The sequence below is a fragment of the Lissotriton helveticus genome, chromosome 2_1 (assembly GCF_964261635.1).
Source record: "Lissotriton helveticus chromosome 2_1, aLisHel1.1, whole genome shotgun sequence".
In the NCBI taxonomy this organism is placed as follows: domain Eukaryota; kingdom Metazoa; phylum Chordata; class Amphibia; order Caudata; family Salamandridae; genus Lissotriton; species Lissotriton helveticus.
The window spans coordinates 1,878,473,320-1,878,499,608 of record NC_136059.1 but is presented as its reverse complement, the minus strand read 5'-3'; the positions used below and the strand labels follow the sequence as shown (position 1 = coordinate 1,878,499,608).

Below are 26,289 nucleotides of genomic sequence, written 5' to 3'. Positions count from 1 at the left end.
CCCACTCGGGGTGACAAATGCAAAACAACAGTTGATGGACAGAATGCAGAACAATGTCATACATTCACCCCAGTACAGAGATCTGGGCCTAAATCCATCGTTTTTCTGCACTCCACACCACCCCAGTTCAGACAAGGCCATATGCATATCAGCCTTGACCCTGTGCCTCATGGGAATAGTCCAGCCCGAACTGCCAAGCCATGTCTTTCCTGGACCGGAATCAAGCATCCTAGGACCGGTTTCTGGCTATCAGCCGTCTTCAGCCAGGATAGCTTGACTCCAGTGGTGTGGAGAGCATGGGACTCACGTCTGAGCATACCCAACCCACTCGGGTGACAAATGCAAAACAACAGTTGATGGACAGAATGCAGAACAATGTCATACATTCACCCCAGTACAGAGATCTGGGCCTAAATCCATCGTTTTTTTGCACTCCACACCACCCCAGTTCAGACATGGCCATATGCATATCAGCCTTGACCCTGTGCCTCATGGGAATAGTCCAGCCCGAACTGCCAAGCCATGTCTTTCCTGGACCGGAATCAAGCATCCTAGGACCGGTTTCTGGCTATCAGCCGTCTTCAGCCAGGATAGCTTGACTCCAGTGGTGTGGAGAGCATGGGACTCACGCCTAAGCATACCCAACCCACTCGGGTGACAAATGCAAAACAACAGTTGATGGACAGAATGCAGAACAATGTCATACATTCACCCCAGTACAGAGATCTGGGCCTAAATCCATCGTTTTTTGCACTCCACACCACCCCAGTTCAGACATGGCCATATGGAAATCAGCCTTGACCCTGTGCCTCATGGGAACAGTCCAGCCCGAACTGCCAAGCCATGTCTTTCCTGGACCGGAATCAAGCATCCTAGGACCGGTTTCTGGCTATCAGCCGTCTTCAGCCAGGATAGCTTGACTCCAGTGGTGTGGAGAGCATGGGACTCACGTCTGAGCATACCCAACCCACTCGGGGTGACAAATGCAAAACAACAGTTGATGGACAGAATGCAGAACAATGTCATACATTCACCCCAGTACAGAGAGCTGGTCCTAAGTCCATCGTTTTTTTGCACTCCACACCACCCCAGTTCAGACATGGCCATATGCAAATCAGCCTTGACCCTGTGCCTCATGGGAACAGTCCAGCCCGAACTTCCAAGCCATGTCTGTCCTGGACCGGAATCAAGCATCCTAGGACCGGTTTCTGGCTATCAGCCGTCTTCAGCCAGGATAGCTTGACTCCAGTGGTGTGGAGAGCATGGGACTCACATCTGAGCATACCCAACCCACTCGGGGTGACAAATGCAAAACAACAGTTGATGGACAGAATGCAGAACAATGTCATACATTCACCCCAATACAGAGATCTGGACCTAAATCCATAGTTTTTTTGCACTCCACACCACCCCAGTTCAGACATGGCCATTTGCAAATCAGCCTTGACCCTGTGCCTCATGGGAACAGTCCAGCCCGAACTGCCAAGCCATATCTTTCCTGGACCGGAATCAAGCATCCTAGGACCGGTTTCTCGCTATCAGCCGTCTTCAGCCAGGATAGCTTGACTCCAGTGGTGTGGAGAGCATGGGACTCACGTCTGAGCATACCCAACCCACTCGGGGTGACAAATGCAAAACAACAGTTGATGGACAGAATGCAGAACAATGTCATACATTCACCCCAGTACAGAGATCTGGGCCTAAATCCATCGTTTTTTTGCACTCCACACCACCCCAGTTCAGACAAGGCCATATGCAAATCAGCCTTGACCCTGTGCCTCATGGGAACAGTCCAGCCCGAACTGCCAAGCCATGTCTTTCCTGGACCGGAATCAAGCATCCTAGGACCGGTTTCTGGCTATCAGCCGTCTTCAGCCAGGCTAGCTTGACTCCAGTGGTGTGGAGAGCATGGGACTCACGTCTGAGCATACCCAACCCACTCCGGGTGACAAATGCAAAACAATAGTTGATGGACAGCATGCAAAACAATGTCATACATTCACCCCAGTACAGAGATCTGGGCCTAAATCCATTGTTTTTCTGCAGTCCACACCACCCCAGTTCAGACATGGCCATATGCAAATCAGCCTTGACCCTGTGCCTCATGGGAACAGTCCAGCCCGAACTGCCAAGCCATGTCTTTCCTGGACAGGAATCAAGCATCCTAGGACTGGTTTCTGGCTATCAGCCGTCTTCAGCCAGGGTAGCTTGACTCCAGTGGGGTGGAGAGCATGGGACTCACGTCTGAGCATACCCAACCCACTCGGGGTGACAAATGCAAAACAACAATTGATGGACAGAATGCAGAACAATGTCATACATTCACCCCAGTACAGAGATCTGGGCCTAAATCCATCGTTTTTTTGCACTCCACACCACCCCAGTTCAGACATGGCCATATGCAAATCAGCCTTGACCCTGTGCCTCATGGGAACAGTCCAGCCCGAACTGCCAAGCCATGTCTTTCCTGGACCGGAATCAAGCATCCTAGGACCGGTTTCTGGCTATCAGCCATCTTCAGCCAGGATAGCTTGACTCCAGTGGTGTGGAGAGCATGGGACTCACGTCTGAGCATACCCAACCCACTCGGGGTGACAAATGCAAAACAACAGTTGATGGACAGAATGCAGAACAATGTCATACATTCACCCCAGTACAGAGATCTGGGCCTAAATCCATCGTTTTTTTGCACTCCACACCACCCCAGTTCAGACATGGCCATATGCAAATCAGCCTTGACCCTGTGCCTCATGGGAACAGTCCAGCCCGAACTGCCAAGCCGTGTCTTTCCTGGACCGGTATCAAGCATCCTAGTACCGGTTTCTGGCTATCAGCCGTCTTCAGCCAGGATAGCTTGACTCCAGTGGTGTGGAGAGCATGGGACTTACGTCTGAGCATACCCAACCCACTCGGGGGGACAAATGCAAAAGGACAGTTGATGGACAGAATGCAGAACAATGTCATACATTCACCCCAGTACAGAGATCTGGGCCTAAATCCATCGTTTTTTTGCACTCCACACCACCCCAGTTCAGACATGGCCATATGCAAATCAGCCTTGACCCTGTGCCTCATGGGAACAGTCCAGCCCGAACTGCCAGGCCATGTCTTTCCTGGATCGGAATCAAGCATCCTAGGACCGGTTTCTGGCTATCAGCCCTCTTCAGCCAGGATAGCTTGACTCCAGTGGTGTGGAGAGCATGGGACTCACGTCTGAGCATACCCAACCCACTCGGGGTGACAAATGCAAAACAACAGTTGATGGACAGAATGCAGAACAATGTCATACATTCACCCCAGTACAGAGATCTGGGCCTAAATCCATTGTTTTTTTGCACTCCACACCACCCCAGTTCAGACATGGCCATATGCAAATCAGCCTTGACCCTGTGCCTCATGGGAACAGTCCAGCCCGAACTGCCAGGCCATGTCTTTCCTGGACCGGAATCAAGCATCCTAGGACCGGTTTCTGGCTATCAGCCGTCTTCAGCCAGGATAGCTTGACTCCAGTGGTGTGGAGAGCATGGGACTCACGTCTGAGCATACCCAACCCACTCGGGGGGACAAATGCAAAAGAACAGTTGATGGACAGAATGCAGAACAATGTCATACATGCACCCCAGTACAGAGATCTGGGCCTAAATCCATCGTTTCTTTGCACTCCACACCACCCCAGTTCAGACATGGCCATATGCAAATCAGCCTTGACCCTGTGCCTCATGGGAACAGTCCAGCCCGAACTGCCAAGCCATGTCTTTCCTGGACCGGAATCAACATCCTAGGACCGGTTTCTGGCTATCAGCCGTCTTCAGCCAGGATAGCTTGACTCCAGTGGTGTGGAGAGCATGGGACTCACGTCTGAGCATACCCAACCCACTCGGGGTGACAAATGCAAAACAACTGTTGATGGACAGAATGCAGAACAATGTCATACATTCACCCCAGTACAGATGCTCCGTCCATCACCACCCCCTTTTGTACTGATTTGGCCGCCATAAGTGTGGCACGGTATGCTCAGACGTGAGTCCCTTGCTCACTTTGCCACTGGATTCAAGCAAGCCGGGCTGAAGACGGCTGGAATGCCAGAAACCGGTCCTCGGAAGCTATTTTCCGGTCTAGGAAGGCATGGCTTGGCAGTTCGGGCTGGACTGTTCCCATGAGGCACAGGGTCAGACTGATTTGCATATAGCCATGTCTGAACTGGGGTGGCAGAGTGGGCTAAAGAACGGTGATGGATTAAACCCAGATCTTTTGACTGGGTGTGAGTGTTTGATTGGTTCAGATGCTCCGTCCATCACCACCCCCTTTTGTACTGCTTTGGCCGCCATAAGTGTGGCAGGATATGCTCAGACGTGAGTCCCTTGCTCACTTTGCCACTGGATTCAAGCAAGCCGGGCTGAAGACGGCTGGAATTCCAGAAACCGGTCCTCGGAAGCTTGTTTCCGGTCCAGGGAAGGCATGGCTTGGCAGTTCAGGCTGGACTGTTCCCATGAGGCACAGGCTCAGACTGATTTGCATATAGCCATGTCTGAACTGGGGTGGCAGAGTGGGCTAAAGAACGGTGATGAATTAAACCCAGATCTTTTGACTGGGTGTGAGTGTTTGATTGGTTCTGATGCTCCGTCCATCACCACCCCCTTTTGTACTGCTTTGGCCGCCATAAGCGTGGCAGGGTATGCTCAGACGTGAGTCCCTTGCTCACTTTGCCACTGGATTCAAGCAAGCCGGGCTGAAGACGGCTGGAATGCCAGAAACCGGTCCTCGAAAGCTTGTTTCCGGTCCAGGGAAGGCATGGCTTGGCAGTTCGGGCTGGACTGTTCCCATGAGGCACAGGGTCAGACTAATTTGCATATAGCCATGTCTGAACTGGGGTGGCAGAGTGGGCTAAAGAACGGTGATGGATTAAACCCATATCTTTTGACTGGGTGTGAGTGTTTGATTGGTTCAGATGCTCCGTCCATCACCACCCCCTTTTGTACTGCTTTGGCCGCCATAAGTGTGGCAGGGTATGCTCAGACGTGAGTCCCTTGCTCACTTTGCCACTGGATTCAAGCAAGCCGGGCTGAAGACGGCTGGAATTCCAGAAACCGGTCCTCGGAAGCTTGTTTTTGGTCCAGGGAAGGCATGGCTTGGCAGTTCGGGCTGGACTGTTCCCATGAGGCACAGGGTCGGACTGATTTGCATATAGCCATGACTGAACTGGGGTGGCAGAGTGGGCTAAAGAACGGTGATGAATTAAACCCAGATCTTTTGACTGGGTGTGAGTGTTTGATTGGTTCAGATGCTCCGTCCATCACCACCCCCTTTTGTACTGCTTTGGCCGCCATAAGTGTGGCAGGGTATGCTCAGACGTGAGTCCCTTGCTCACTTTGCCACTGGATTCAAGCAAGCCGGGCTGAAGACGGCTGGAATGTCAGAAACCGGTCCTCGGAAGCTTGTTTCCGGTCCAGGGAAGGCATGGCTTGGGAGTTCAGGCTGGACTGTTCCCATGAGGCACAGGGTCAGACTAATTTGCATATAGCCATGTCTGAACTGGGGTGGCAGAGTGGGCTAAAGAACGGTGATGGATTAAACCCAGATCTTTTGACTGGGTGTGAGTGTTTGATTGGTTCAGATGCTGCGTCCATCACCACCCCCTTTTGTACTGCTTTGGCCGCCATAAGTGTGGCAGGGAATGCTCAGACTTGAGTCCCTTGCTCACTTTGCCACTGGATTCAAGCAAGCCGGGCTGAAGACGGCTGGAATGCCAGAAACCGGTCCTCGGAAGCTTGTTTCCGGCCCAGGGAAGGCATGGCTTGGCAGTTCGGGGTGGACTGTTCCCATGAGGCACAGGGTCAGACTGATTTGCATATAGCCATGTCTGAACTGGGGTGGCAGAGTGGGCTAAAGAACGGTGATGGATTAAACCCAGATCTTTTGACTGGGTGTGAGTGTTTGATTGGTTCAGATGCTGCGTCCATCACCACCCCCTTTTGTACTGCTTTGGCCGCCATAAGTGTGGCAGGGAATGCTCAGACTTGAGTCCCTTGCTCACTTTGCCACTGGATTCAAGCAAGCCGGGCTGAAGACGGCTGGAATGCCAGAAACCGGTCCTCGGAAGCTTGTTTCCGGCCCAGGGAAGGCATGGCTTGGCAGTTCGGGGTGGACTGTTCCCATGAGGCACAGGGTCAGACTGATTTGCATATAGCCATGTCTGAACTGGGGTGGCAGAGTGGGCTAAAGAACGGTGATGGATTAAACCCAGATCTTTTGACTGGGTGTGAGTGTTTGATTGGTTCAGATGCTCCGTCCATCACCACCCCCTTTTGTACTGCTTTGGCCGCCATAAGTGTGGCAGGGTATGCTCAGACGTGAGTCCCTTGCTCACTTTGCCACAGGATTCAAGCAAGCCGGGCTGAAGACGGCTGGAATGCCAGAAACCGGTCCTCGGAAGCTTGTTTCCGGTCCAGGGAAGGCATGGCTTGGCAGTTCGGGCTGGACTGTTCCCATGAGGCACAGGGTCAGACTGATTTGCATATAGCCATGTCTGAACTGGAGTGGCAGAGTGGGCTAAAGAACGGTGATGGATTAAACCCAGATCTTTTGACTGGGTGTGAGTGTTTGATTGGTTCAGATGCTCCGTCCATCACCACCCCCTTTTGTACTCCAGTTAGACTTCAGCAAACCCAACATATGCAGAAATATTCTGTTAAAATGTTCCATCTAAACATCACTCTGGAGGTGAAAAGGGATTGTTTTGGTTTTCCTTGCCTCTATCAGAACCAACATTGATCATATAAACCTGATCTTGATGCCTCCACATTGCCGCCTGACTGTAGCCAGGTGGGCAACACTTAGTGAACAAAACGTTTTTCCTCGGGTCACTGACTATGATTAAGACTTCCTAATCTTTAGACAGGAATGCCTACCTCGTGAAGTGGCCTGTGCTGACAAGAATGTTTTCAGCCCATGTGAAGGATCCTTGGCTGCATTCTCTATGTGCTGCACTTTTATAACATACGGCTTACAAGTAGAGTAGAACAATATCTATGCACTTCCAGCTGGAGTTAGTATTGACTATTTTCCTGCAACAGTCCTCCTCAGTAGTTAGCACTTCCTCCAGAAAATATAAGACTTTCCTTTACTAAATCAGGACCAGAGTCTGATAAAAAAAAGGTTATCAGTGAATGTGTGTTTCTTACCATCTTGTTGCTCCATTCTGATTGTGACTTTCGCCTCTCTGACGCATTTTCATCCTGTTGGTCCTGTGGAGGAAAAGAACATTATTTTATGCATATCTAAGAGAGCTTTCAAGTCCAAAAACTGAAATGGAAGATTTTCAGCTATGTGACAAATTATTTTGTCATGGACTACATCTGGACTGTATTCATGAATGTAGACTCACAGGTCATACTGGGGGTCTGACACGCCTGCGATGATCCCCAACAGCTTTGTACACAGTTGTAACAAACAGACAATTATGGGTCATATTATAAATTGTGCCCTATGGTGCAACAGGTGTGTGCCCCCACTTTGTGCCCTTCTGGGGCACAATTGTATTACATAAGGAGCCTCAGATGCTTGTGCGGTCCCTTCTGTAAAACTGATAGTGCTGGCACTCCTTCATGTTCTGATTTTACAGCACAAAACAGGCTCCCGGAGCTGGAAATCAGCACGAGCAGCGCAATGTACCAACATTTCGCCGCTTGCAGAAATCTGCGGAATCTCGCAGAGTTTTTATGAAACTCAGCAGAATTCCACAGAGTAAACCTCTGCAGGTTCCGTCCACTCCTGATCATAGCCGTATTTCCCTCTACCAAGGGCTTTTCCGTTTCCTAAAGGCCATGAACTTGAGTTTAGTGTGAGCCTATATTGAACTTTAACAGCTGGTATAGCCCAAGGGGGAAGGGAGATAATCCGACTCCTACCGAACCATCTCATGTTCCGGAAACAACTAAAAACCTTTCTTTTCCAATGAGTGATGGCGATGTTACTCAGGTCTAAGCGCTGGGATGCCTTGGGGTAGCCATGCGCTATACCAAGTATATATTTTCATTTCATTCATTTCATAATGCTATCAGAAAAGCCTATCTTGTCAGAGTAGAATGTTCTAAATTAAAAAGGGAGAAATATAAGCATTGGAATGCAGCAGAAGCTCCATATTGGCAGTGATTGGTCCTCAACCACTTCATTGTCCTCAATGGAGCTCTCGGCCTTCCAGTGTTCTAATAGACCATTCTGTATAAATTCTTTAGAATACTATTAAGACCACTTGGTTCGAGCAGCATCCCCATGCGAACGAAGATTACCCATAATTCTAAGCCTAAAACCGTACTGAGCTTGGTGCTGCCATTAGAATACTACTGAAAGTGAACCGAACATTCTCTTAAACACTCACAGGAAAGATGTGGATTCTTTTGTCCCAGCCAACTGATATGATGTACCTTTTAAAATAGGAAAGAAGAAACATTACTACCAATACTGGGCTATGAGGAACGTTTCAAAGACAATTAAAAAGTTAGCAACAATCGAGCACGTCAACACTTTACTTCTTTTATTAACACACTGCCCAGGGATGTCCACAAGCAACATAGGGTCTTATTTACAAGCCCCGTGCGCGGCCGTTGGGTCACCTTTATTTTTGATTACTGAGGAAGGTATTGGAATAGCTGTTTTTGCCCACTTCAGTTTACAACAGAAAGTCAGCAACAGCAACAAATATAAGGGCTCTAGGCAAAATGTGAAAAATTCCTTTATCTATGGCAAACAAAATGTTAGAAACGTCAAAAACGGTTTAAACAAAAAAAGTGTACTGAAAGTAAAAGAGGTGTGCTGCACCTAACCATGTAGGGATTGTTTCAAGCTTTTGGGACTTTAGCACTAAGGAGGAGATTTACAATGATTGTATGCCCTTTTTGCGTCACATAAGTGCGCAAATCGGTGCAAAATCTTTTTTCCCGATTTACTTTCCAGTGCTTAACACCTTTAGCGCTGGAAATAATGGGAAGGTAATGTAAAGCAGCGCTACACTACTTCACATTACTTAGCTCCAAGGGAGCATACCATGGGTGGAGAATGGGTGTTCTCATGCAACCACCCAAGGTTTCTCACGCCAAACCCAATTTACTAAACAAAGTAAACAGGGTTTCGCTGAGAAAACTGCACCCTTTTAAAGTAGGCACAAAGAAGGAGAAATGCTTTCATTTCTCCTTCCTTTTCTGACTTTGTATGTGTGGTGCACTGTACAGCACACTACAACGAGGGAAAAGGCTTCAAGTTAGTCGAAGCATAGTATTTTGTTCTAGAAATGTTCCTTCCAGTACAAAACCTATTCTCGATTCACAGAGACACCCTTGCAACATGGTGCAAAGGTGTCTGCGTGGCTGACGGCAGCTGATTTCAGCGCCGCCGCAAGGGAGTGGGGAGGAGAGTGCCTTGTTTTCATAAATCGAGCGCTCTCCTTTTCATGCAGTGTAGCTTTTGCTGCTGCAGCAGTGCGCTACGTGAAAAATGGTAAATCTCACCCATTGTGTTTCAGAAGATTTCAGAGGGAGACTCTAGCACAGTGCAGGTGTGTAATCTCCTGGAACCTCAACGAACAATCACCCCGAGGTGGTAGACCTAAATCTTCCCTATTACAAAACAAACAAGCTTCGAATACAGGAGTTATTGCCTAATACTTTGAGGCTTATGCTAAGACGGATACTCAAATCTAAATATTCACAATTGAAATTAAAATTTGAAATATATCTTTAGGAGTAAGACTTGTATCACATATTATTCACTTTTGCAGCCTAAAAACTATACTATCCTGTAGACAATGAAGCGTTATAGAGTAATATTATTTTTTAGAAGTATTTTCTAAGCAAATAATAATACATTAGCTTATGCAATTTATTTATTTATTTGTTGAAGGTTCTCAAATCGCACTTAGATGTTGGTTTGTGGCCCCACCAAGTGTGCTTGATCCATAAGGTCAGCTGTGTGTTGTATGGAATAGTTAGTATCAGATAACCAATTGTATGTATGTCAGAATATAATCTACAACACGAATATCATATCTTGAATTTCATTAAAAAAAGAGGATGTATGACATTACAACGCATGGTTTTACCACGCATGCCTTTACATCGCAGTTTTTACAACGCATGCTGTTACAACGCATAGCGTTAAGGGGTGCCGGATAGTGAATAGTTTAATTTACTATTCCAACTCCAGTCCCCGTGGATAGTAGGGAAGGTGTTGGATAGTAAATTAAATCTATTCCCTATCCTAGAGCGCCCCTCAGCGCTATGCGGTGTAATAACATGCGTTGTAATAGTTGCGTCGTAAAGGCACTGCGTGGTAAAAGTTGCGTTTTAAAGGATGTTTCCTCAAAAAAATCATCCTGTGGGTGTAGATTTTCTATTATTAGTTACAATGAGCAATTTCTACATCAACAATCTTTAGAATATTAGGTTTATGCCAGACAATATTCTGATACGTCTGATTCTTAAGACACATCTCTGAGATGAAACCCATTGTGCCATCTGGCGTCGAGATCAAAGTAGCGAGCTAGATTCTAGTGACATGCATACTTTTGTCTTCTTTCTTTAGTTGTGTTGTTGAGTGCCAGCCTGAGGTGGATGAATGGTCATAAGTGATGCATCTGTCCAGTGTGTTTCATACTTGTTGGATCCACGTTTTATCTTGGGAAATTGTGGTAGGTGCCCAGAAGGCTGGTGCAACACTGGCCTGCCCTGCTAAAGCCGTGATTCCAATGCCTTATTTAGAACTGGTGCACCTGTTTCCCCACCGCCCCCCCACTTAGATGGTTTTGTTCATTTCATTTTAATCTAGTCTATATGCATAAATGAATGAAGATATATACGTATTATGCAGAATGCATTAGCCTTCAAATAATTTGCTTAAGATAATTATGAAGATGAACCATTGTTATTAGTCATAACCTTTCTGTACAAGAAGTACATAGCTGCATATTTCTACTGACATGTACTATTTTTGTTGGAATATTGTCTGTTTAATACTGACAAAAGAAGGTATGAGTATAGACCAATAGGTATCTGCCGTCCTTTACGTCCCTTTTTTGTGACACTTGTATTGCCCTTTCTCCAACTTTCCTTGTATGCCAAAAATTGGCATTAAAATCAAGAAATTGATCCTGTATAGACTAAATACAACAAAGAATCAATACTAGAGTTTAGGCTTTCTGGTATGTTTACATTGACATAAAAGTGTTTAACAATATATGTTTATATGGGACCCCATACACTGTTCGGATACAGCCATTTCTTGTGCATTAACCAGGTGTCCCCCTGTGAAAAATTAAATATGTCAAGAAGACACATTGCTATGATGTTCCAAAATCACATTTTCATAGAGAGAGAACTGTTGGTCGAGCTGGCAGTTAATTGCAATGACTTCATTACTCCATTAACTTGGATTTCAGTATGTTTAAACTGATACATTAGCAGCTAGAAAATGTTTGTGTATATGGGCCATCATAACGGTGATGGAACCGCCCGCCAGACGTGCGGCGGTCCCACCAGTGCAATTAGGATGCGTCAGCCATACTGGTGGGCGCAACTTAGCCTTTTACTAGTGCGGACAGTGCTGCTGGCTGCAGCACCGTCAGCAATGGTAAAAGAGCCTGCAAAGCATTTCCCTGCAACACGTGGCAGGCACCACACGGTGCCTGCCACTTGGTGCATGGAACTGCAGTGCACACTCCCCCCACCCCGTCACAGTGGGGGCCCGCAACGGGCCCCCAAAGCCAATCCCTACCAGCCTTTCCACGGTGGCATTGCCACCAGGGAAAGGTGTGACCAATACCCTGATCCTAATATGGCGGACAGAACCTGCAAGGCACCGCCACCATATTAGTGGCCCTGCTCTGCCCGGCAGGCAATCGTAACGAATGCCACCGGTGAAAAAGCAGCGGACTGACTTTGCGTCCACCACGATACCCACCGCCATCCTAATTTGGCGGTGGGTAAAGCTGCACTTTTTCGCTGTCCAGTAGGATGGGGATTTATTTTCCATCTGTTTTTTTTTACTGTTACTGTTGTGGTTTGTTTAAGTAACATTGCAACACTGTACCTGATTGCGATTTGAGTGCTTGGTTACATTGTGGTTTGTTTGTGTCTCCTTCACAAAAAAGAATACAAAAAAGTATGGAGCCGCTGGTAGGCTCGTTATTGAAAAAGAACATCACTAATAAAATAGCCACATCACTTGATGTTTTTTTGTAAAAGTAACATTTTTATTGGAAACATATGGCATACATGTTTAGGTGGTGGTTTGTTTTCTTTTTTCCTATTTATTTTGTGGTATACGCTCGCAATCAAAAATGATTTTTTTTTTTAAATTACTAACACAACAACCTGCCAAAATTCGATCTATTGGATTTGCCAACAATGTAAAAGTTGCTGTTGTAATTTGCTTAGGTAAGATTGTAACATTATAACAATCTGCAATTTGGTTAGTAAAGTGGTGATTTATTCTAGTGTACGCAAAAAAAAGACACATTGGTGAATATGTTTTTTATATTTAACATTATTAGTACAAACTTTTGATATTTAAATTGTGTCGTTTTTTTTTTGTGGCATATGTTATCAATAAAAAAGAAAATAAATTAATCATTGTACCAGGTTGCAAATGCCAGACCTGTTGGTGTTGTCAGTGCTTGTTTTTGTAAAGCCCAGGTGCGACAAAACAGAATGCTCCAAAGAGTGAAAGGCGAGGTAGAAGTGGAGCAGTAGAAAAACATTTCAGGAATATTTTATTTTGCTCTATCCTTCTATGTTTGCTACAATGAATGCCATCATGTTTTGTAATAATAACACTTGTTATTTAAGTTCGAGGGCTGAGCTATGGTCTGTATATTTATCACCTTCACTTATTTACGGTCGGTGTCATGTGTGATAGGAATCCATAGGCTCGGTGTAGTTTCAGGTCAAAATACCACTTCTTAACAGCCACCAGTTGAGTTGTCATTGAATTATCACACATTAATAGCAGGATTTTCAAACAAGGTTCAAGAGGACTGGATCTATCCCAGCTCTTTGATTTAGCTTTGTTGGATGATAATGTAACATATGCAGGTATGAAAATGTGGCATGAATCCTGCCAGCGCCGGAGTGGGAACCAAAACCAGCCCCGGCAAAGTGCTCGCCGGCCCCCTGGGGGGAGGTTGGGGGTGCGACCGAGCTCTTTGCCGGTGCCGGTTTTCAGCTGATTTTGTTACAGGGCCGATTTTGCAGCTATGCTGCATAAACGGCCCTGTAACAAAACGGCTGCAAAACCGGCGCCCACCCTTGCGGCGCACCAGTGGATTGCCTGGTGCCCGCAACGGCCAGTCCGGACCTGGATCCGGCCCTCCTGCTGTAGGGTAGGTACCGCTCATCTAATGCAACCTCAAAAATGATGCACAGACTGAGTGAACATTGGAAATTAATGTGTCCCATCCAGTGCTTAATTTGTCAAAAACATGAGTGCTGGGGCTCTCATCAGGAGGCCATTGTAGCATGAACCACACATTGTGCCTGCCATGCTGCCAATGAATCAATACAACTACTAACCATCACACTCGTACGTGTGTGTCAATTCACACTATTCCAGGTCCCCAAAGCTTTAAGAACTGCTTGGGCGGCAGGTAATAGCCATTTTTAATGTATATTGAAATAATAATTGACTGTTGTGGTCATCTCTACATTAGCCAGACATCGCCACCTTGTGGCAGACTGTCAGAAGTACCGTTGTTGACACTTAAGTGCCGGTGTCGAGGACGGGAAACCACCAGCTCAAATTAAGCACTGGTCCCACCTCTGCTCAGAGGCAATGCTGAGACACAGTGGAAAGACGTGAGTGATGCTTTTCATTCCCTCATTACATTATCTGCATTCTCACTGTTCATGCCAACGCGTCAGCAAAATAATCCACTGGCAACATGTTATTACTTCGTCAATCAAAAGGGGGAGGTAGGAGCATATATAAGAGGGGTCCACTCGGCTCCCAGAGAACATGCTCGTATAATCAAAGAAGAGTGAGCCGCACCAGTCCCAATAACTCGATGGCATTGAGCATGTTATAAATACCAGCCTCAAACCTTACCTGTTATTGCATATTTCTCCATAAGTGCAGTCGCCAACTTCATCCATGGAGCTGGCTGCAAAAGTAAATGAAGATGAATGTATAGATTAGTAATGAAACGTCCTGCCCAGTCATCTATAAGACATAATGGCAGTGAGCACGCAAATTACCTTGTTTCAGGGTCTGTGTGTGGCGAATGGCACCCGGGCTGCAATCCCATTTCTTCAAACTGCCATCCCTGCCCCCTGTGACCAGCCTAGAAATAAAACAATTAAGAGAGGCTGAGACATGCCTGGGGGTCAGTCTGTGTAGAGAATGCAGTTTGAAAAGCCTAAGTTCAGTAGCGTGGCGAGGGTGTCGTGGTCCCTCGTGCAAGAATAAAAACAAGGAAAATTAGGCTTTTGGCTGCTGCTTAGACAGTTAAACTCAGCAATCGTCAAAGTTCAATGGGCCCCTCAGCGGTCTGGGCCTTGGTGCGCTCCACCTGCTGCACCAACAGTATGCTCTGCCCAGGTTGTCAAAAACTGATTGCCTCGTACGGTTTATTAATACGCAATCACACACTTTCATCATACATAACAACAGGACACGAGTCAAGGGTCGACGCGGGTGGATGGTGTCCACCCACTTTTTTCACAGGGTGAACGCCGTCCACCCTGCCAAGAATTTGGGCCCCACTGAATAATGTGCTGAACTCGTCCCGGGGTAATTTCCAAACACCAAGACACTTTCAGCAGTACCTACCCGTTGTCTGCTTTCCATCTGCAACAAGACTCCTGCTGGGCCCATAACAAAGGCCGAATTTGAGGGGTCATTAAGCCTCCTTTGGTTCAAGTCTCTTTGCTGGGACCAGTCAGGAGCCTCACACCTAGATGGAAATGAAGCTGAGGGAAAACAAAGGCTCACACCTTGTTAGCACTTCATGCACTGTAAGAATATCAGATGTGTTGGTCTTTCCCAGTATTTACACACAGTAAATTGCATTTATATGGAGCTTACTTCCCCTGAGGAGGCGTTGAAATAATTTAAGTGCCAATATTTTTTCTTGTATTGGGCTACTCATTCCAATGCAGGGTCAGAGCGCTTTACATCAACACATGCATATTACATGTACAATAAGTTATATAAGTTTGTAAATGAATGTACAGTATATGGTACATACAACTGGGGGATTGCAAGGTGTAGAAGTCACATATCATTTTCCATAGCTCACTGTGCTATTATCCTCACAATGTGCTGAAATATACTCGATAGACCTGCTAAACATATATGTGAGGGCTTTAGATCTGATGTCACTACTTGTGATGGCACTTCCTGTGAAGTCATGGCCTGTGATGCCACTTTCTGTGATGCACATTTCTGTGATGCTATGTGTGATGTCATGCGCTAAGATGTTGCGCGCTGTGATGTCGCGTGCCGTGATGTCACTTGCATACTGCCTAACGAGATTAGTCTCCCATTTCTTTTTTTAGGACTTGTGCCCTGCGTAACACAACTGTCCACAAGTGCAGGGGTGCTTTTTGGACCCACCTAGAGGAATATTACCCTCTCACCTCATGCTATAGTAAATCAATAGTTACTTATATGCACCTACTGTGCCCATATTTTGTACTCCATATTTTGCCTATGATAATCTGGTGCTCAATATTTTTTAGACGGTATTCTGCCAAAAAAAACTTTAAATATTTATAAGTATTGAAAAGGGTAAAGCATTTTTCTCAATTTCTTGTAATCTAGCACCAGCAGAATTCATGGAAAATTATTTTAAACACTATTGTCCCTGGTGTAAAAGTTTATATTGCTGTGCTGGCCCTGTCTAGAACAGAGAAAGGATTTTCTGCAAGAAATAAGAACGTTATTCACTTTATCACTAAGGACAAAACAGGTTGCAAACATACAACTGATCCTCGGCGCTAATTAATGTAGTTGCCCCGGGATGCTTATGCAACTCATATGTATAAATAGCCCCTTCATGCCTGGTCCTGTGGTGTATGATACTGCCAGAGCACTGATAGCCTAGAAGTCTTTATATGTGCAACCCCAAGTTAATGCACCCGTGTGCATAATCTGCGTGTATTTAAAATGTACATTTAGATACTGTGAAATTGCTTTTGAGTAAAAAAAACTCAACAAAAGCCTATTTGGCATCATTTACGAAGACACAGGCAATGATACCGAAGGCATAATGAGGCTGGCGGATAATGACAGGTCTCGGGTTACGTGGCACAGAGGAGACGCCCACGGTGAGAGAAGAACATTCTATTTTAAGCATGTGCCGTTTTGTTGGTGTAATCCTCCCCCCCCCCCCAGCACCAACTATTCCTATGCAGTGTTACTCATGCCAAGTCTGCTAATGAGAACACGAAGCACACCCTGCTATTTAAAACCGCATCTAGTTTAAAATGAAACTGTCGGAAACGGAAATTCTGAAGTCAGCAGCATAACAGAATATTAGGGGCCAGATTTACAAGTTTGTCACGCAGCGCAGTGCAGCGGCCACAAATGATGCGCTACTTGAGAAAGTGAGAGGACAACGCAATATTTACAGAAAAATGGCACTGTCCTCCCCTCTCCCTAACGCCGACGCAGAAATGTGCGGCTGTACGCAACGGACACATCTTCGCACAATAGTGCAAGGGTGTCTCCGTGAGTCTAGTATAGGTTGTGTACTGGCAGGGTATCCTTCCAGTGCAAAATACTATGCTTAGACTAACTTCAAACCTTTCCCCACTTTGTATGCCTGCGGTACAGTGCAGCACACATGCAAAGTCAGAAATTAAACGAGAAAGAAAGCATTTCTACTTTATGGCACCTATCTGAAATGGGCACTAATTTCTGACGCTAATCCTTGTCTATTTTTTTAAGTAAATAGGGTTTAGCGACAGAAACCTTGAGTGGTGGGAAAGCCCATGCACCACCCATGGTATGCCCCCATACACCACCCACGGAATGCCCCCTTGGCGCTAAGTAATGCGAAGCAGTGGTATGTGCTGCTTTGCATTACTTTCAAGTGATTTTCCCTAGTAAAACAGGTTTTACACTAGAAAGTGAATCGGGGAAAAATATGTTGGAGCTTATTTACAAGCCCCTGGCGCAGCCATTGTCTCTTTTTTAAGATGGGACAAAGTGACGCACTGGTGGCGCAAGGGGCTTGTAAATAAGCCCCTAAGTGTCATTTTGTGTCACTTTTGTGATGCAAACACAGCGTTAAATCTTTGTAAATAGACCCATTGGTGTTTAGCAGATTAGTTGGCCATCTGTCTCTATGCTCTGTTCTTGAGCACATCCTTTTCGACGTAAAAGAACAGGTTACACTAATATGCTCACAATTACTACTTATGTAGTGTCCCCCACCACCAACCACAGCATCAGCTGCTTGGACACTTTATGTTACTATTACTCAGCTAAATGGCAAGCGTTTGCATTATCATCAGGAAGATGAATATTTGAGTGGAAAACCAGCCATCTTTAGGTCTCCAAACAAATACTCAGTCCTCTGAGCTCTCTTGCAGGATTTTTTAGCTTCGGCACCACATCAAATATACACACTAACCAACATTTTATGTATATTATTATGAACGAAACATAAAGCATATTTAGCATTTGGGGGAACAAAGCAGCTCTGCTCAATGAACTGACGTTTAGCTGGTTTTGCTGTCCAGGTGTCATGTTCAATTTTCCAGCACAGCAGTTTTTTGTTTTTTCAAAAACAAACTCCAATTTGGGAGTTTGTTATTGAAAAATAAAAATCTAATGGATCTGAGAAATAATTTTCTCCCAGTGTGTGAGGGTCATTTCGTTTTTTTTGTGGTTCTGAATACGAAAAAGTCACTTTGGAATATCTGCCTACTAAATAGTCAACCACATATTTGGCAGAGGACTGTGCCTACCAACCTATATAAGCCCAGAGTTTCCCATCCCCTGCCCATTCCAAGTATCACATGCTCTCCACTTTTATTGCTATCGAGACAGACAGTGATATTCAAAACAAATCTCCTCTATTTAAACGATTTTCCCAGCCCAGAGTTTAATTGGATGTAAATCCTTGGTCATTGTCCGGTACCTAGTGGTTTTACTGCAATCATCTAGGCGCTCATCTCATCAGCAAATATGTTACCTCTGTTTCTCAGCTAAAATGTGATTGTACCTTTCACCGTCCTTGTCTTCACATGGAAGTGAGACCCTTTTGTGACACTACGATTGGTTTAGAACTCAAGGTAGGGGTGCTGTCTTGTCCTCTTACAATCCTGCACTTTGCTAGTCTCTGCTGCCAGTGGGTCATTTGGATTGCTTCTGCTTCCTGTGAGGAAGGTGCTTGGTGGTCCACTGACCAGCACTGCACTGTCCCAGTGATAGCCAGGACTTTTGTTCATGTGTATCAAAGTTCATTCCGATCACAAAAAGGCCTAATTGCCTTCACGTTTCACTTTGTGGTAGAGAAAAGCTCTGGATGGCAGGACCAGGCTCTGAGATGCCTTGTTGCCCTCTGGCCACTCTCCAGTGTAGTTCTTAATTTTTAAAAAACAGAAATGCCGGGCCCAGAATGTTTTGTTAGGAGCCCACTGCCGGTGCTGTCAAATGCCAGAATTGCAGAATACCAAGGCAGACTAATCTTGATTCCACTTCATGTCTCTTTCTTTCAACACAAAGAATTAACTGTTTCTTCATCTCACTCTTTCAGGTTTTTTTCTTCCCTGCTTTCTTTGTCGCTGTGCTCTCATCCTTCTATTTTCTCTTCTTTCTGTCTTCCTTTCTCTTTCTCTGGGTCAAATTCTGAGGACCATAAATAGGTCATGGCCTCCCATAATGAGTGTCATGCCCATCACCGGCAACCACCAGCTCAAATTAAGCATTGTACCAGAGTTCGGAGAAGCGGTGGAGGCACTACCAGAGCTATAGCAGAGATCGCTACTATTTTCTTGTCTCCACATCGATCCACACACTCTTATAGAGCACAACCCCAGCCCTGTGAAAGCTGAAAGCATGAACACATTGTAGAAAAAATAACTATTCTTCATTTTCTGAGAAATCAAGAAAAGGACTCCTCCTGAACCAGTCAGAGAATGAGAGGAAGGTGAAGGCAGCCAAGGCTATGGCAAGAAAGGTTTAGAAAGGATATCTCTTGAAAATGAACTTTACATTCACCCAGCCATTAGATAAATGTGGAAAAGCTAAAACATGGTGGACTGACACCACTGCTTTATTTGACTTACCCATGGCATGGAAGAAAGTAATGCCCTGCACAGGTTCTAGACTTTTCATTCCCAGTGACTGGCCTAGGCTTCTGCTCACATGGTACATTAGCGAGATGCCAGTGCAAAACAAAAAGTCACCATGCCAGTCTCACAGGCAGTACAGCACAAAGGGCTAAAGGTAAATGAATGAATACATTATTTATTGGTTCAGATTACTTAAAATCTATACAAACAAAACCTGATAAGAAACATAAAGTAGCGCAATGTCCATAAAAAATTATAAAAACACTAACTAGGATTTGGATCCATTCATTAAATCAATTTCTAGCCAATTTCCCTTATTGTACAAAGCTTACTTCTCATAGGATTCATGACACGGTCATAGAAAGTTAATATCATAAAAGTGTAGCTTCTTCGTGTGATTCCTAAATTCCCCTCTACAACTACTTAATTATATCAATGCATAATTAGTTTAATATAAATGTACTTTAAAATCTTGCATTTACTACACACTATATTTAAATATTTTCCAAATCGAGCTAGCTCCGTTATATTACAGGTGATAAAACAGAATATTAAAATGTCAGTGCAATTTAATATGTCATATTTTGAAATCATTAGTTTGAGAAGAATATGACATTCAGAGCAACAGCAGAGTAAGTGCAAGATAGACTCCGTTTAATACTTGCAAAGGAGGAGGAGCTGACGATGGCTGTGTTCTTCCAGTTGGATCTATTGTCATTGATGGGCAGGACCATAAATCTTGATGGTAAAATGCAATTTCTGCAGGATCCTCTTATCGGATCCTTAAGACAATATTGAATAGGGCTTATTTTGTATGATGGACAAATGATTATAAAGGTCATGCTCTTCTAAGTCTCTTTTTATCATTTTGGTCAATAATAGCCTTTTTAAAATGATTTTTTTTATCGGTAAGATGAGCTTTAGTCAAGTTGTTAAAATCTAGATCTTTTTGGGCTGTTAGTAAGTATTTATGCAACAGGTTGTCGTGAGCCTTCTAAATTTCGTGTAGGGACATCAAGAGTGAATCTGGGTTAGCATGCATTACAAGATGGTGATATTTAATAAAGGCAGATTTACACACTAGGTCTTGCCTGAGTAATCCAAATTCCAGGCATATAATTTGAGAGCAGCAAGTGTACTATGGTAGTACACTGGTTGCTCTCACATACGGCTGAAATTTGGGCAGCGCAACGAAGACCTAGGGCCAAAGTCACAAAGGTAAACTTAGAGTTCAGTCTATGTGTACTTCTTTTTGGTATTCCCAATGGTAAATTACTAATAGTAATTATACTACTAGTATTGTTACTAATAGTAGCTTAACTGCTAGTAACTTTACTAGTTGTAAGTATACTAGTTGTAAAGTTAGTAGTAGTAACTTACCTTTGTGAATACCAAAAAGTAGTAAATTCACAAAGGTAAGTTACTACTAGTCTAATTAACTTTACTACTAGTAATTTTAATACTAGTAGGTTTACTAGTAGTAAAGTTATTAGTTGTAATTTACCTTTGTGAATACCAAAAAAGTCTTCCTTGAGCCTTAGTTTACCTTTGTAAATCGGGTCCCTAGAGTGCAGAAGACATTCCTGTCCCAACAGAGAGTGTTACCATAGTTAAATGTGGAGTAAATTATGGCACCGATAGACAATTTCATCCCTTCCAAAATAACATAGGGTAGAATATTCTTCAACAGTTTCAGCTGTAAGGTACACGTAGGTGTCGCACTTCCACACACTGTCCGAATTTTGAGTGATCCTTAGGGAAGATGAGATCATTATAACACCCGGTAAAATCTCCACGGTTCTGATTTCATCTGGTGGGATAATTACCTCCAATTCCATAAAGTGTCCTGTGTGTCCCAATTTAGCTCACATGGCAAAGAAAAAACACTTTGCAAATTTGCAGCTTCCCACAAATATTTGCAAATATTGCAAAAATAAACTCTGCAATGTTTCACTCACCTGATATGGAACTCAGAAGCTCAGACACTGGGCTGTACGCAGAGCTCTAGCAGTGTAACATGGGAGGTAGGGGGCAATCAATCCCAAGAATCAAGGTTGAATAGACATGCAGCTGATCAAATATGTAAGATGGTTAACTCCATCACGTTTCTCAACTAACCTTGAGGAGATTGAGAACTATGTAGATTAACTGGCAATGTATCAAAATACTAGCCAGCGGGCAGATCAGCCACGCGCCCGTCATTTTCTGAAGAAGAAGCTTGAGTCGGTATTCTAAACTGAGTCAAGTTCATTGACAGTCAGAGAGACAATGCAGGTGCTGAAATACCTGGTGCCCGTGGGGTTTAAGGTCATGCAGGTGACAGCGCTGTCTCCATGAACCTCGTTGATTTTGGAAACGAGTTGTCCTGTTGCAAGGTCCCACAGTTTTAGAACCTGGAAAAGAGAAGGGAGGATGTTTCTCACTGGAGAATAAACCAGGCAGAGAGCAAATTTTTTTTAAAACATAGGTAGAACAAGTTTCTTTCGAATCACAGGTAGAGAATGCTTCTTTTAAAATGCAGGCACATTACTAAGCTGCATATGCCGCAGACCTCAGGATTTTAAGAGTCCACTGGAAATACTTGACTTGGCCCATGCAAAAGAAATCTGAATAGTGCAGCTGAGATTAGGAGAAATTACTGATTCACTAACTGCCTCAAACTCTCTTTTTCACATTCTTGAACTCAGTCTGGTGCTGACTGAAACAACAAAAAAGTTTACAGCTCTTCTGCTGAAGTTTATAGAGTAACAGGTTGCTTCTGACAACTTCCTTGTCAGAGTGCCAAAAATATCACTCGTTGCTGACTACTTACAACTTTTCACTTTCTTTCTCTTTTACTTGCATACAACAATACGATGCATCCCTGTCCTTTCCTTTGTGCTGGTGCACAATTGACTGCCTAGTGCCAACGCAGGCACCCGTGCACCATGAACTGTATTTTATATGTATAGCTCAGTGGGTTACTGCTTTTGTAACACAGATTCTTTTGTTACTGTGCTGTTCATAAGTTACAATCGGATCCAGCGCAGTGCGCTATGAAACACCATCAAAGAGCTGCATGTAAACTGCATGGTACATGTTAGAAAACTAAGTTTTACCCAGTCTTTCATTATCGTATTGTTGCTAAAAAGTGTTTGCTTCGTAGAGATAAATTCTTATTAGTAAAGCCAACCCTAACCACTGTGTTACATTTTGAATCCTGAGTTTGTTCTCCTCCAGACCAAGCACTCTTAAAAATGCCTACCAGTATGGATGACATGTGAATCCTACACCTCGTAATCCTCTTTGTTTTATGTACCATTTTCTGTACACTAATTTACACATTTATTATTCAATATCTCTGTGTGCGTGATTTGAAGTGCTCTGACAGCCTACACTGGTAGGAAAGGCGCTATAAATCTAATGAAATACATGTGAGAAAGGGGCTATGGGGAGATGAGGGGCACTGTTGTAGAGTTATAGTGAGGGAACTATTGCAGGGTCCCATAAAATCACCCACCCATCGACCATTTTACTCACTCACACATCCATCCATTCTTTCACTCACTTACCTTCCCACCCTTTTGTGTTAAATAGGAGTCTTTTTCTGCCATTGGAGACAGAAGAGGCCTATCAAAAACCATCCTCCCGCTGTAGCTGCTAAAACGGGGGTTGATGACACCCATGCCATTTCACCTTTACATTCTGTTATCCATTCAGTCTTTCATCTAACATTCAGTCTGTCACCATTCCGTCCATCCGTCTGTCCATCCATATCCAAAACTATAGAATCATCTTCAAACCTATTCATCAAACACATCCATTCTTTCTCTGTCATCCATCCTAGGGCCATAGCCAAGGGGTGCCGAGAAGGGCCCGCCCAGGCTAAATTTATGTCTGCCCCCCCCTCCCCAAAATACTGGGCTCAGGTTTGTTGAACCTTTTTTTCACTCTAATCATTGTAACTTGTTTTTCTGTGAGCATTAGCCCAGTGCCTGGTTCGGTGTTCTGAGGCAGCCGCACTCCTCGTATTTGAATGTGGAAGTGAGTGAGTAGGGAGGGGCCTATATGTTGAACACTGCCCGGGGACGGGTCACACAAAGGCCAGGATCTTCCTTCCTGCCTGTCTGAGTAAAGCATTGGCTTTAAAAGTTAGCAGGTGCAGAGCGAGGCTAGAAAAGATGCCACGAGTCGCATCACTGCCAAAGTTGGAGAAAACATGTTTCAATCCGCAGTTTCAGTCTGCTGGATGAGGAAGGAAACACTGGCACGCACACATGCGTTGCCAGTGTATGTACGCAGCACAACTACAAAAGTCTGCAATACATGAATCATCAGTAGAGAAAGAAATTGATCCCTTTGGTATGGAGGTAACATATAACAATTCAACACTCTCAACTGTCATTCACTCGGGTTGTACTGTATAGTAACCTTCCCACTGACCAACATGGTCAGCGACTAGCTGCCGCCTCCCCCCCACTCCGGCACCCAACACCCAGGAACGTGGACACGAGACGTGTTTTACTTTTTGGAAGGCGGGCGCTAGTTGCCCGGCCGTATTTATTAAAGTATGAAATTAAAAAAGGTTTTAATTGCATAATCAACAATGAATACAAAAATCAGCAGGACATTTAGTTATACAATTGTTATCAACAAGTTTGAGAGCCTGACCTTAACAAAACTCTAATACATGTTGTTCCTAGCTTAAACTAAACATCCTAAACTTGATTTTTGTACATTTCTGGCCATATGGCAGGGTCACTACCGGTGTCAGGTCCTACAAGCTGCGCCTCCCCCCTAGAAGTGCGCATGCGCAGTGTTACCCCGGGAGTTGCCCGGTCTACGCCCTAAACTCCATTTACCCACTAAAGGAGGGCCCTTACTCTGCGCCGGTGGCGTCATGAGTCCACGCGCGCGGGGTGGCTACCAGCCTAAGGAAAGCGTGAACTACTCCTACCCGCGCTCCTTTGCCTATTACCTTGCCCCTGGAGTTCTGGGAGTGGCCCGCAGGCCCCTCCCCCTGGGCGGGAACCTCCATAGGATGATGCCCGCCCCCTCAGACCTCAAATATGTGCTCACCGATAATGACCTTACCGCATGCCCCATACCTAATAAATACGACGACCTATGGAAAAAATTCTAAAGGACAACTACACTGGCTAATAAATAACAGTATCAACGTATAGCTAAAAGGGAAAAAAGGCCTAACGACACATGGCATTAAATTACAATTCGGTTCACTCATGTTTCGCCAAATAACAATATCAACGTATAGCTACAAAGGGAAAAAAGGCCTAAAGTTCACTTCACACATCTTTTGCTACAAAGGGGAAAAATTCCTAAACAAACGCATCACAAAATACACCAACAGCCCACTCTCACCTGTGGTCCGTACCTTCGAAACTTATCATTAAACCATACATAACACTGCTCAAAACTTTGTTCCAAGGGATGGTGGGTGGGAAAACAAAGAAGCCCCGAACGCGGGGCACAACGTTCAGCGAGGGAGCGCCCAGGGACAAGGGGGTCTCCTGGGCGCTCCCTACCTCTTATTCCCGAGGGGCCGGATGGCCCCTCCTATCGCCCGCCCCCCCTGACCCGGACCCACTAAATTGAATCCGGGTCAGGAGGGCCGCCGGCCAATCGGCGGTGGGCCGCACCCCCCCAGGGCACGCCCCCACCGCCGAATGACCACGAGGGGAAAGGGGGGGCGACGGTCGCCGCGCCGCCATGCGTGCGGGGGGGCCGAGGGCCCCCCCTTTTCATATGCCACCAAGCTCGACCTCGGACCTGGGGATCTGGGTTCGAGTCTCGGTAACGACGCCAAAAACCTCCTGTGATTCTGGGCAAATCTCTTAATCTGCCCATGCCTAAAATGAATGTGTGTCCTCATGTAACGTAACTGGTGCTATGTAAAGCGCTCTGATAGCCGATTCGGTTCGGGTCTAGTTGGCGCTATATAAATCTCTGCAAAAAAGAAAAAAAACTCTTTTTTTTTAAAACACAGAAATTCTACAGACATAGGTGGAATATGAAATTCATATGCACCATACAAAGTTTAATTAAGCCAAAAGTATTATACCATTACTAATCAATAAAAAATAAATTCCGTTTCAAACATGTTTAAAATCCTTGTTCGGCCCGGTCAGTGTGAAGAGCAAAATAAGGGGATACAAACAGCTCGCTAAGAGCGCGCTTTTGACAGTCTTTTTCCTAAACAAATAGATTTCGAAACCGGCCACAAATAATACTAAAACCGGTTTTCGCTTCTAATAACAAGAGCGCATTTTCGTTTACTAGATGCGGCAATTATAAATGGATTAGATAAATGCGTTTAGCCAGCTGCTCGGTCTAAACATGATAAGTAAATCAACGGTTATGTTTCTGTTTTCAGATGTGAGATATAAAACACATGCTAGCCACAATTCTACCATATTAAATGGGAAACTTGAGCACAGTCCCTCAGTGGCAGGATAATCAGGAGAACTAGTTTTCCTGGAAGTTTTAAAGACTTTTTAAAACTATTGATGTGGAACTCATTATACAATAGTACTCCCACACGAAAGGTGGGGGATCGTATAAACTCTATCAAAAACCTAATATATAGCAATAATTTCGAAAAATTGAAAAGTATATTGAATGCCCATTTTTGATTTCAGTGAGTATATAAAAATGGTTCCAGAATAAATAATAAGTGGAAGCTGGGAATATCAAAGGAATTACATCTTTACCATTGTTATCTAAAAAGCAACACTACACCAAGAGTGGTGAGTGGCAAACCCGCGTTATGTGTAATTCTTCCACCTCCCCCTTGTTTCCTCCCTTTCTCTTTCTCTATTTTTTCATCCAGTTTGTGTTTGGTTTCAATGTGTAAGTGTGAATTGGTCAGGGTAAGATTTTACTCCGTTTGTGAGGGGTAGGAGGTACCACCATTCCCTATCATCGAGATTAGAGATCTAGCGATAAAAAAAATTCTAGTGTTGATATATGAAATGTACTGCATGTGTCTTCTGTCTTTTTT

The 26,289-nt window shown here is 44.7% G+C and overlaps 1 protein-coding gene across 1 annotated transcript in view; it reads right to left on the bottom strand.

Moving 5' to 3' along the window:
- The window catches only part of LOC144819969 (cilia- and flagella-associated protein 337-like), a 235,564-nt gene that overhangs the window by 63,589 nt on the left and 145,686 nt on the right, over window positions 1-26,289 (bottom strand). Inside the window, exons 12-16 of the mRNA XM_078677647.1 lie at window positions 21,576-21,682; window positions 14,241-14,326; window positions 14,092-14,146; window positions 8,378-8,423; window positions 7,182-7,244 (exon numbers count right to left, since the gene is read on the bottom strand). Coding sequence (XP_078533773.1) covers window positions 7,182-7,244; window positions 8,378-8,423; window positions 14,092-14,146; window positions 14,241-14,326; window positions 21,576-21,682 — 357 coding nt within the window. The remainder of the gene's footprint in view (window positions 1-7,181; window positions 7,245-8,377; window positions 8,424-14,091; window positions 14,147-14,240; window positions 14,327-21,575; window positions 21,683-26,289) is intronic.